The sequence below is a fragment of the Oncorhynchus tshawytscha genome, linkage group LG18 (assembly GCF_018296145.1).
Source record: "Oncorhynchus tshawytscha isolate Ot180627B linkage group LG18, Otsh_v2.0, whole genome shotgun sequence".
NCBI lineage: Eukaryota > Metazoa > Chordata > Actinopteri > Salmoniformes > Salmonidae > Oncorhynchus > Oncorhynchus tshawytscha.
The window spans coordinates 10056178-10069690 of record NC_056446.1 but is presented as its reverse complement, the minus strand read 5'-3'; the positions used below and the strand labels follow the sequence as shown (position 1 = coordinate 10069690).

General features: G+C 40.6%; 1 protein-coding gene across 10 annotated transcripts in view; it reads left to right on the top strand.

Annotated features, from left to right (window-relative positions):
* Positions 1-8359: 8359 nt before the first annotated feature.
* LOC112217314 (AT-rich interactive domain-containing protein 1B-like) overlaps positions 8360-13513 on the top strand; it is a 109856-nt gene continuing 104702 nt past the window's right edge. For 4 of the 10 annotated variants that reach the window (XM_042300630.1, XM_042300627.1, XM_042300628.1 and 1 more), the window contains exon 1: positions 8360-10009. In XM_042300630.1, the coding sequence (XP_042156564.1) occupies positions 8735-10009 (1275 nt within the window). In that variant the 5' untranslated portion in view covers positions 8360-8734. The remainder of the gene's footprint in view (positions 10010-13513) is intronic. The other 6 variants (XM_042300631.1, XM_042300629.1, XM_042300633.1 and 3 more) reach the window with 5 other exon arrangements.

Genomic DNA, 13513 nt, shown 5'->3' with positions numbered 1-13513 from the left:
AACACTTCCATTTAGGTTGCTCCATAGAAATGTTATTACGTTGCTGTGTAATTAAGACTGACTTAGTTTCAGCCATTGTTAGTGGCTGCTGCTCAAGGTTGATATTTCTGCTAAATTCTTACTTGTTTTGTATTTGACTGATGGAAACCCATTAGGTACCATCGTCTTTTCTTTTGTGGAATACATGACCTTACCCAGATGAGCACCCCATTCCATTCTTAGCAACGCTAGCACATCGAAACTACTGACCTGTCTTTTTGTTTGTCTCTGGTTTGGTCCGACTGCGCTCTGAGCTGTGCCTGGTGACGGATGCTATGCACTCGGCCAACATGACGGCGCTGACTCTCTGCCGCCTCTACAGCCTGTCCATCCAGGCCTACTGGACCGCGCTGCAGAGGTTCCCTAAGCTGGAGGCCCTCATCAGCCACGTGACCCTCCAGCACCCCACATCCTGCTCCAACCTTCTCTGTGACAGTCACTAAGTCCTCCGTCTGTCCACACTGCAGCATCTGGTCTTAGTATACACAGCTGACGCAATGGAAAGCTCTTCTGTTTCGTACATTTCAAGGTGTATTTTGTTCTGCACATTTCCTCATAAATTGGTGTCTTGATCTGTTCACACTGCAGCACACAGCACACACACACACTTTTTTCATAGCAGGTGATGGTGATGATTTTGGTTCAATACTGAACAACTGTCACTGTCCAGGCTTCCTTTTAATCAGTCCAAAATCGAAGTTGGTGTAAGGTTGGCAAAAAAAACGTGGTCTTTTGCTCCTGTGTATCTTTTTGGTGTATATACGCATAGGTTGCATTTGGATTACTGATACAGTGTTATGTGGGTTGCTAACTGGATTCGTCCTGTGATTTTTTTATTTGTTTTGCTTTTGATTATTACTTGTGTACTTGTTTGATATTTTTGCTGCATTGTTAGGAGCTAGTAAGACGAGCATTTCGCTGTACCCACGATAACAACCGTGTACGCAACCAATAAACTTTGATTTGTTCTGTTCTTGTTGCGTTGTGTTCTTGTTGCATTGTATCTCTCTTAGTTGGTGACACAGAGCCTGCTGTTTCTACCTCTACTGACACTGAACCATCTGCGGAATTCAAAGGTCCATCCTCAGGCCCTTTAAGGATGCATCACCCATCACTATCCTGCACTAACTGCCTACTACACTACTGCACTAGAGGCATCACAGACATCCTGTGGCCAGGCCACAAACAAGCCTTTTTCTCTTTGAAAATGTGGTTTAATCATTTAGTTCCGTTAACATGGCCTGCATTCCAGGGCAATTGTGCTAATAAAGGACAAAGTGGCACAGCAAATAGGAGTCCAGGGAAAACAGAGTGGAACACTTCTAATTAAAAATGTCTAAATGACTGGCAGGGCGGGGAAATGCAAGCATAAATGTCAGATGTTAAATGTGAGTTGTACATAGCTAACAACATTCAAAGTTTGTTTAATGGAAATGTTACTTTGAGTTGTTGAGGAGTTTTATACAGCTTTCAGACGAGAAACACTAATGCGCTTGCGTCCAAGAGTAGACTGACTCAAGTGACTCAGGCAATTTCCATTGTTTATTATGAAAATATGTATTTTTTTTGTTACACACAATAAATCGTTTTTTTTATAAAAACATTCTTGCTTATAAACTAATAGTCCACCGATCTGTTAGTGGAAGTGCACCATTATATACAATGTTTTACCTTATTGTATTTTATACTAATTTAATACCACAAATTATAAATGTGACTTTTTTTTACACATTTACCTACTGAGATGGCTCATTGATTTTGAACCTCCTTCCCTCCTCTGTAAACACATGCTGCTATTTTACAGCCGTACAGGCGATTTCCGTGACCTGCGGAAATCGAATTAGCACAATAAGAAAATACCCAGAAAAATGTGTCTGTTAAAAACTAGTTTTCAGACAGAATCTATAGATCATATCCCAGACTTAGTGAGAACAGTGTGTATAAGTCTGCATCAATACATCCCCAAATGCACCCTATATCCTTTATAGTGCACTATGTTTCACAAGGGCCCAAAGGGCAATGGTCAAAAGTAGTGCACTATAAAGAGAATAGGGTGCCATTTGTAATGCACAGCCCCATTTCACTGTGTGCCAGGACAAATTAACCCAGGTCTTGACTCGCCAATCTGCTGGCTAAATGATTAGTGGTGATCCCTAATGGATTGAAAGACCTGAATTGTCGGGACATAGGCTCTGTGTCTAGTGTGAGAATGCTGTCCCTGACACTAAGGGTTTAGTCCCAAATGGTACCCTATTCCCTATAATGCACTGCTTCTGAAGAAAGGCCTATGGGACGTATCTTAAATTACTTTAGAATAGGGTTTCCCAACCTAGGGCTTTACAAATTCGCAATTGTATAAACCGATCTATAACGACGCATAACTCTGCGTTACGTTAGGCTAGAAACAAGCTATTAAATGCCAGAGGAAGACACAACTCCGAAGCACACGGAGATATCTGAGGCTGACCTAATGTAGAGGAGTAAAAAAACAAGACTTTGCTTGGGAAGTAATCTTATACAATGTGTGACTCTGTCGCTATCATTCGATCTATTCTCTTTCTGTGAAAGAGGGTTCATATGGATTATAATAAAACAATTTGGTAGCTAAATAGCATTTGGGGAAATCAGGTCGAGTTTACTTTCCTTATCCATTATTATTATTGTTATGATCATTATTAAATAGCCTACCTAAAAGATGTCATGAGAATTGTAGGAAATGATCTTTAAAAAAAAAAGTTTTAAATCCTAGGTCCCTCAAATTAAACAGAATCAAGCTTTTGGTGGTGTATTTAACATGGGGTATCTCAATGAACAATTCTAAAAAGGGAGGGGGTGACATTTTTCAAATGTGAAAAAGGAGGCCCTGTGAAAAACAAGGTTGGGAGCCCCTGCTGTAGATTACTAATACTATTACACACAATTGTTCTATTTCCAACCTACAAAGGGAGATTATTATTATATTAAACCTGCTGGCGTCAGTATTGTAGCCATGATGTGCTCTACTTCAGGCTGCTTTGTTCTTTGTTCTTCACTGTCTACTACAGCATGGTTGGCGTGTTTCAGAGGAAATTAAGTCACGCCTATTGTGCCTACCCTGTGGTAAAATTGAATCTCAGCAATGATTTTGCAGACCACAGCATTTTACATTTTCACCCTACTAATCTGACTTGGATACATTTCCCACACACCCTCACTGGGCTCACGTTTTCTGACTTACTTTGAAGGTCACATTTATGAAAATAATGCTACATGGTCAGCTTGGTCATTTGAATGAAAGAGATTGGATTGATTCAGCCATGAATGATGTCACCCAGTGTGTAATGGGGATTGCTAGGCAACCCCTTAGTTCAGTAAGACAGCTGCCAGTAAGAAAGAACACCTTATTACTAAAGTAATTAATTACTAATGATGCAAGTAATTCCCTGATTATCTTTTTTTCTCGGTTATGGGCTGCATTTCAAGTAATGTAAACTCAAATGGCTCTCTCGCTATGGTTGAATATTCTTAAATTAGAGTGTTGTTGTAAGGTAGACTTGTTTAGAAGGGTTGCCCACAAAATATGTGCTCTGTGGTTACTTATCTGTACTGTATGTATAACTATGCCCCAATCATGCAATCCCTTTGGCTTGCAAACCACTGTCCCTGAGTTTCTCTGACATTGTCAGCGTGTATTTTCTTTTTGGCATGGCCTGAGCTACGTCTAAATGCAAATGGAGGTCCAATGGAGTATAATTGCGGCCGTGTGATGATTACAACGGGGAACTAATGATTTACCTCTGCCAAGGTCAGGTGAGGTTTAATTTGGGGAAACGCAATCAGTGTCACTCGTCTCATTGTGGCTACATCCCAAATGGCACCCTATTCCATTTCTAGTGCACTACTGTATGTAGAGAATTGGGTGCCATTTCAGACCCAGACCCAGAGACCAATTCCTGCTTGGGTCCCTGCCAGCTCCAACCTAAGGCACATCAGGGAAATTGTTCATTAAAAGCCAGCTGTCACATGGATGCTTTAAGTGGGGTGATAAAAGGGGTCTGGGTGGTCGAGAAGTAGCTGTGGGGTAGAGGGTCAATATGAAAGAGTCAAGTGATGATGCTCACAGACAGTAGACCATAGAATTGGGAATTAGAATACTAGAACCTTCTTATGATGGTCCAAAGGTCAGCCATGTTGGTCAAGGAGTTGGTAAACCATGATTTGACAGTGCTGTGATAAGATATTGTGTTAAACAATGAATGTGAAGAGTTTATCTGCAGTGTATGTGTATTAGCTAGCGGGCCAAGAGGAATGATTTTAGAGGAATGATTCCAATTATTTTTGATTTTTGATTGACTGCCAATATGCCAACATTCTATTCAAACAATCCAAAGCCATACACTGGCTGAAATCAGTTGATGATTGGACTTCGACAACTTGTAAATGCAACTAGTACTGATATTGTATCATATAATAGCACTCATAGCATACACAATTTCTGATGCATCATGTCATACTTTTATTTTCTTGCAAAAGTAAAAGCTGGAAATGCCTCTACTGCCATTAATTCCAATTAGACTGGTTTTGGATTCTCCCTGACCAAAATGGGAGCCATTTTGGCCCTCTTATGGAACTTAGAGGGTTTATGACACAGTCCCCCTTTAACACTATAATAGGCTCTCTATGCAGTAGACTGGATTGTAATGGACAATGGGTGAAAATGATAATTTTGTCATGGGCTGAGTCTATTCTCTATGTAAGGCACTACTTTTGACCAGGGTTCATAAAGTAGGGCACTATATAGGGAATAGGGTGCTGTTTGAGATGCAGATGGTGTAATTCCTTTGTTACATGGTTAGTGCTGAGTAGGCTACATCTCTGTTTCTGTTCTGTGTACTTCAACCTTACATCATAATACATTTATGGACTAATTGCATGCATAGACCCTGCCTTATTATGCATTAATGGGAATGATTATGCTTTCCACTATGAAAAGTCACTGTTCAGCTGTTGCTCATTAGATTTGTTCCATAGGTTTCACTGATTTGTTGATGTTTGAAGCAATCATATTATAAGCTGTTATTGCTAATGTGCAAAGCATTGAACACAAGGTTGACACAACATTTTGTTGAATCATAGTGTTATGGTGTTGGTGGAATTATGCAGTGAGAGACCTATAATGTAACATTCTATATTATGTAATTATATTCTGTACTAGCATAATTTCAGCAATGCATTGCGATTTGAGATCAATAAGTGTGATTTACTCTTATCTCTACCTCCATCCACAAAGTATTTGCTGTCAGAGGTTTGAGAAGATGCCCTTGGTTGCTTACATTTATCCAGTGAAATAGGCATGAACTTGGATGGAAAATACACAGCCTGGTCTCATAGACTAGACGTAACATAGTACATGTAAATCCAGGACACTGAAATTAGTATATGTTACATTTGGTATGGTTACATAAGACAGATGGTTACTTAAGGCGGGCGTATAACGCAAACATCTAACAACCCAAAGACTGCGTATTCAAATCTCATCACGTACAACTTTATAATTTTAGTTAATAAGCAACTACATACTAATTGTTAGCTAATTTGAAATATCTTAGTGTGTTAGCTAACCATAACCCTTTTAGCTAACCCTTGCCCTAACCCTAAACTTAACTCCTAGCATAACTAACGTTTGCAAAAACGATTTGAATTTTGTAACATGTTATTCATTTTACAAATTCGTAACATATTGTACACTTTGCAAATTCGTAACGTATTGTAAGAATTTCAATTCGTAACATATCATACAAAATGGATCAGTTTAACTTGAGGGGGTCAGTCTTCAAGACACATTTGGGAACACAGTCACTCTTTTATACACTGCATGTTGAGAAACCTGAAGCCATCCTAGTAAACAAATCAATTGTAAAACTGTTATTTACTCCACCCTGAAATTTAACACATTGGTCTGGCCAGTGTCTGTATAGCAAGGTGTGTTTAAATTTGGCTCTTTTCATTGTGTGCGTCCCCAATGGCACCCTATTACGTATATAGTGCACTACTTTTGACCGGGCACTGGCCAAATGTAGTGCACTATCAAGGGAATATTCTTGCATTTGACTCACAATTACTGTGTTAGAGCAGAATTTTTCCTTTCTTGTACAAAAAATACAAGGCGCGTGGTGTCAGTGTGTTACTGAGAGCTGTGCTGTACTGCTTTCTGGGGGTTTTCTGTCTGACCCACTTTCCCTGCTTGACTTGACTGGGCTGCTGCTGCCGTTGCTGGGGGAGGGCCCAGTCGATTCCCCTTGAACAGGCCACTGAGTCCCTCAAGTGAGTCAATCCCTCATCTGCACACAGACTAACAATTCGCTCATGTATATTCGCTCTCATTTAGGCCTACGTAGAAACACACAGACGTTCTCATATGGCCTGTTTCCTTTTCTGTTGATCCTTTTCTTTCCATTCTTGTACTTTATTAATAACATAATAGCATATAGAAGAATGAGTACCGTTACAGTCAACAATTGTCCCACATATGAAATGAATTCAATCAAACAAACTGTAAAGAAAGCAGGAAAAACAATGGCTCAATTCATCACAAAAATAGGTCTGTGCCTCTCATACTCAAACACAGGCCTATTTCTAATTAATTGAATACATCTACTGATGATTAAAGGGGTAATATGGGATTCAACGCGTTTACCCCGCCACTTTTTTGGTAAACATTTAAATTCCACCTGGTATGATAGTGTGAAATACATTAGGATCCATTCCTTGTTTTCCAATTCAGGCATTCAAATTGTGCATTTCAGTTTCACAAAAACGACACTTAAGAACGGGAAACATGGAAGTACCTTACATAGAACAAATCTACCGCTTCTTAGACTTGCTTTCAATAAATGACAGAGCTATAACATATGTTTCTATGTGAATTTGGTTGGGTCACCAAAAAGTTACATATTGTAGCTTTAACTTGTATGTATTACCTTTGGTTGTGTTTATGCCACAATAAGTCATGATGTTCAGATCATCAGATTCTCAAACAATCACTTGCCTTTTGGTAGGCTGTCATTATAAATAAGAATTTGTTCTAAACTGACTCGCCTAGTTAAATAATAGTTTAATAAAATAAATAAAATGGGCTCCTTTACTAGGCTACATGCGCGCATTCATCCACTCACAAAATATCTCCAGCCTCTAAACAGTGGTGAATGGAAAGAGACATCTTGTACACCAAACACCAAAAAGTGTAATGACATTTGGCGATTGGCACATTGCATTTTGGCTCGTAGGTTGGTATACCACCCGTTTAAGTCCATTTTTCATGTCTCTGACATGTGGTAATTCTAAATAATGGTGTAATATCTTACAGTTTTCTTGACATTTTGTTTTAATTATTGTGAAAGGCTCATGTCGAGAGCATCTGGTTGCATCACCACCTGGTATGGCAACTGCTTGGCATCTGACCGTAAGGCGCTACAGAGGGTAGTGTGTACAGCCCAGTACATCACTGGGGCCAAGCTTCCTGCCATCCAGGACCTACATAATAGGCGGTGTCAGAGGAAAGACCATAAAATTGTCAGAGACTCCAGTCACCCAAGTCATAGACTGTTTTCTCTGCTACCGCACAGCAAGCGGTACCGGAGTGCCAGGTCTATGACCAAAAGGCTCCTTAACAGCTTCTACCCCAAAGCCATAAGACTGCTGAGCAATTAATCAAATGGCCACCGGAGGATTTACATTGACCCCCCTTCCATTTGTTTTGTACACTGCTGCTACTCGCTATTTAATATCAATGCATAGTCACTTCACCCCTACCTACATGGACAAATCCTTTTATAAAAAACAATGTATTACCTTCAATACCATTCATTCTTTACAACTCATAATTTGCATACATACTCCCTACATGGACAAATGAACTCAACTAACCTGTACCCCCGCACACTGACTCAGTACCAGTACCCTCTGTACATAGCCCCCTTATTTTATTGTGTTACTTTTTACTTTCATTTATTTGGTAAATATTTTCTTAACTCTTCTTGAACTGCACTGTTGATTAAGGGCTTGTAAGTAAGCATTTCACAGTAAGGTCTACACTTGTTGTGTTCAGAGCATGTGACAAAGTTGGATTTGATTTGATGTTTTACCAGTATGGCTTACCCTGATATGTATTTTGCCTACTTTCACCCCTGTCATTACAAGACATCTCCACCCACCCGTGACACCTGGCCATGCAAACCGAACTCCACCATTGGTCTCACGTGGGAAAGCATGCTCACGCGAGAGAAGGAACACCCACTTACACAGACAGGAACCTTGACCATTTTTTTAAACGGTAAACTGCTTGAGTAGACATCTTCATTTATCCACCATCATTGGCTAGAGCCCTTGATTCTCAACGCTCGCTGTTTTCGCTGATGCCATGCTGGGCTAGGGGCTTCGGAGAGAAAAGGCATTTGCCTGTATCCGGGTTAGACATGGAAGGAAAAAAGTTTCATGTCTGTCTGAAAACGTATAACATGAGCTTGCTCTAAAAGACGGTATTTATGCGGATATTCGATACTCTTGCGCTTTTTCATTTTACGCTAACGTCGTTTTCTTGTTAGCTAACGTTAGCTGTCTGGCTTCTTTTGTGTTCTGCTTTTCTTCCTCTTTTTTTTCATTAGCCAGTTAGCTTGCTAGCTCGACTGGACTTTATGCCTGAGATGTGGACTTGATCATGGCCGCACAAGTGGCAACAGCCCCAACATCAAATGGTAAGAAAAGGTCGAATTTAGCTAGTAGCTTGAGTCAAGATTTGAAATCTGGCAAGTCTGGAGTAGTTGGTGGAGCTGTGCTTGGGGTAGGAAATGGGACTAACGTTCATGCTATGAATAATGTAGAACGCCATGAACTGAACCCGACCAGTAGAGCTCGAGCTTCTCCTGCAAACAACGATTCGAATCCACGTGAGAAGGAAAGTAGAGATTCTAGATCGGCGTCTTTTTCGACTTCAAATTCTAGCATGGAGACGGGAATGTTTGTTAGTCATAAAGTGAAAAATGTTGGTGGTGAAGATACTCCATCTCTCCACCACACACCTCCTCAGCAACAGCCATTCAACCAATTCCTTCAGCACCAACAACGCCAAATTCAGAACAACAACCAGCAGTCGCTACATGGAGAAAGTGGAAACCGCCAACATGGGGAAAGTGGAAACCGCCAACATGGAGGAAAAGGGAATGTTGTTTTAGGGAATACAGTCGAACGCCATCAGCAACAGGAAATGCTGAATAAAAATGAGGACGACCAACCGAGCAAAACGGAAGACCGGTTGGACAGCAGGTACGAGCATGCCAGTTCGGGACCAACAAATAACATCAACACGTCCCAAGGTGGTACCAGCTCGGTTTCGGAGTTTAATAGTTATTATGGAAATGGTAAAGGAGGGCCTTGCTTTGATCAACATGGCGGACAACAAAGCCCTGGGTCTGGGATAATGCATTCGGTACAACAGAATATGGATCAAGTTCAACAAAACTCCCACGAAGGGTACCACAACAACCCGTACAACCACTACCCGGCTTACCGACCTGGCTACGGTAATAGTGGATATGGGATGATGAGTCCCTCTCGGCAGGGGAACAACATGATGGGCCTAGGCAGCAACACGGCTGCTGCTAATCATAGCAAAGCTGCCATGGCCGCTGCCTCTTCTGGTGGTGCTAATGTTGGAGGGTTTCAGAGATTTCCAGGGCAAACTCAGCAACATCCTTCGGGGGCTACCCCAACTCTAAACCAGCTACTGACATCCCCGAGTCCTATGATGCGGGGCTATGGCGGTGGCTATCAAGATTACACTAATCCCTCTGCTCAACAACAACAATCAAGCATGGGGCTGACCAAAGACATAAACCCCCAATACGGTTCAGTTACACATGTTTGGGGAGGACAACAAAGAAATCACCCTGCCATGAGCCCTGGAAACAACGGACAAGGAAGCGGCAGATCACAGGTAAATTATACATTCATATGTCACTTTTTTAAAACTAATTTGCCAAACTAACTACGCTTTCCAGGCGGTTTTGTAGTTAACTAACGTTACCCTAGCTAAATTAATGTAGCTATGGTCAGAGAGACAAGTTAGCGAACGTTATGCCAATATGTCAGCCAGTGCGGCTAGGATGAGAGATTTTCTCTGAGTCTGGCTGTATATTTGTGTAGCTACATTACAGTACCTAACATTGTACTGTATAATATATACACATGCAGGCGGAGATAACATCCACGTTGTCATTTTATGAATTCAACAGCCATATGGGCAGTTAGCAAACTTATGTTTACGGCTGCTTGAAGTTGGCATTAAATGTGGCTTCCGGTTGGGGACAACAAAGTGATCCGTTTCAGTTAGTTTGCGTCCTAGTTTCTATAGTCTATGCTCCAACATTTTAAAACCACTTTAGCTATACATAGTTCCAAGTAAACTTATACATTCGCGTGCTGATTTAATTTAAAAAACATTATTTGCACTTGTGGACTTACAAAAAATATCGTCGACCCTTCCATCTAATGTTCTGCTTGCTTAAAAACCAAGGAGCATTCTAACTAGCATTGACTTGCTAGCTAGCAAGGCTGGCTCTATCTAGCTAGTAGTCCGGTCAGAATGTGTGCAACTGCTGAGATATTGAAGTATCCATTTCAAATCTCAAAAAGCATATCAACGTATGTTGAACAAGCACAATTCTTACTAGCTAACGCTAGCATTCGTTTGTTGATATCCAGCGAACTATTTATTATACACTCTAAAATTGTTTTATGCTAGCTATAGCATAGCCTGATAACATTTAGCTTTGTAACACTAGTTTGAGGGCCTCGCGTTGGCTAGCTAGATATGCTCCTTGGCCCATATTGTGCATAAAGAGTTACCAACGCCTTTAAGGAATATATTATGCTAGTAGCTAGCTATGTTCCCATGTTGCAATCAATTGGTTCAATCAAGAGATGTCAATAGCTGGTGTCCAGCTAGCTCTTGATCATGACTTTCAGTTCCATTACGTAAGTCATTGGAGGAAGGCGTCTTCTGTATTAAGAGCTGTGACGCGTGGTCTGGACATTGACACGCATCGCCGGTGTGTACGGTTTTGGTAGCATAAGGACCTTTTAATATATTTACAAAGAATAATACATTCAATTGATACACACATTTTTAGGGTTAAGGTTCACACATGGCTATATTTCCATGTTATAGCGCTTGTTTACAGGAAACGTAATGTGCTAATTGGCTGTCTCTGAGTCCCCGAACACCTGTGTGTAAATGGCAGACATACACTACAAACGTGTTGTCAGTGGACAATACTGTCGGCTGCAACTCTGTTAAAACAGTGTATAGTATGTGTATTTTGCATTTATGAAATTATTGTGAAAGTAGAGGGATTTATGTTTCTAGAACAATACTGCAATTCGATTCCCATTTTAACTTAAGAGTATTTCGCTGTTTTGGCTTCCAGCGCCAATTCTCACTTTAAACAGAACATGTAAGGTCCTTGGACTAAGGAGTAACGTTAGGCTCCTGTAGTCCAATATTTGGCTAGTATACAGCTTGCACTTCCGAGGGCATTTTGGAAGTTTTGAGAATTGGAGTGACATTTGACAGCTACTGCCTAGTTTACATAATATTGCATCTGATTGGTTCTTACCATCTATCAAATGTGTGTATTTCCACTGCTGATGTAAATAGAGATGTCTACTGTGTTCTTGCCTAATTTCTTAATCCCTTCAGTAATGGTGTGGGGTAGGATTCAGGATTGTGTTCTGTTTACATTGTGTAATGAAATCTCTAACACTGGCTGCTTGCTTCATTTATCTAGTGATGTGATCCTGCTTTTTGGCAGGGAGCCCATTATGTGGTCTCACCTCCCATAGTGGTTGAGCCCTGACCTTCACACATGCAGATTAGCCATGTGCCTGATCCCACCATCAGCCAGCTATTTACCTCCGCTGTGTGCACTGGCCAGGCCTGCCCTGTGACAACCTGCTCTAAAAATCTGTTTCAAAGCATCGTTGTCTTATTGTAATGTGGAAAAAAATTTGAATAATAAATTTCTACCTCACACCAGTGTAGAAAATAGGTTTCAGATAGACGACACTTTGTGTATTTACCAGCTCATACCCGCTGTCTCCATCAGATTGAGATTCTGTCACTGACAAGCCTACAGTAAATGTCTAATTTGGAAGTTAATGATCTTCAGAGGTATTGTAATTGAATCTTAAATTAGGCTTATTAAAGAGGACGTGCCCTGTTTTTCTAGCAGCTCGCTCTCATTCGGGCTTTGAGCACACAAACTTTGGAGCTTCAGAAGAAATACGGAGGAGAGACACCAAAATAGCTTTGATGCTCGCTTTGGTCTTTGACCATGCTATCAAACGATCTAGTTATGGTATATTTTGACAAATCAATTGGGTATATTTACAACAAAGATGCTGTTTGTGGATATAGGCCTATAGCAAGATTCTCTGCTAAATGCAGATATTTAATGCCTATAATGTGCAGGATGGTTCTATTCATGACAAGCCTGGACGTCAGTGCGTTGGCCACTTCATTGTGGGTTAGAGAGGGTTCGTCCCATGCCTTTTTGGAGTCAGACAAACCTGACATTTGGTGTTCAAAACACTTTTTACACTGCTGGCATATTTATCATAGTTTTGTCAGAATTGCGCTGGTTATCGGAGGAGGTGGCCCTATTTATTAATTTTTTTGAAAAGGCTTTGTCTAAAAATAGGGCTGTCCCGAACCAAAGAATGATCTTATTCAACCGAAAGACATCTGTTCTTTCGACCAATCGATTGGTCAAATTTCTCAAATGTGTATTTCTCCATGAAGACACACCCTATGTATTTTAATAAAATTAACTATAAATGCATTGAGCTTGTCTGATGCTTTACGCGCATTGTTTAAAATAAGACATACATTACTTGAGGGAGCCAGAGATCAAGATAAACCTAACCTGACCATCCTCCTACTGGCGTTTGCAGATTCTGCGGTTACTCTCCTGAAGTTATCGGTAATAGGCTACACGAGGAGTCGGCGACCATTATCACGTGATATGCCAATTTATCTTACCATTTCTACCGATCTGCGTGCCAGTTATGATTTTCATATGCACATTTTTGTGGAAAGGTTTAATTTATGATAACATCTTTATCTCAATCATTGTCATGTGGCTATTAACTTGGATCTGGCCTGAAGCTCATGCTAGCAAACTTGCAACACTATAAAATATTCTGTGCCCTCAGTTTCCCACAGCAGTAAGCTCAGGACAGACACAGCTGTAGACTATTTGCGCAACGGATACGAAGTAATTGGGTAGGTCTATTTTACGACGTTTCCACTGAATCAGAGCATGACATTTGTCCTTTTCACACAGTTGTTTTTCAAATACACTGTGGAACTGTTGTCATTCTCAATGGATGTAAAAACAGACTTTGCTTGTTTGAGGTGAAGAAAACATTACTCTGGAGG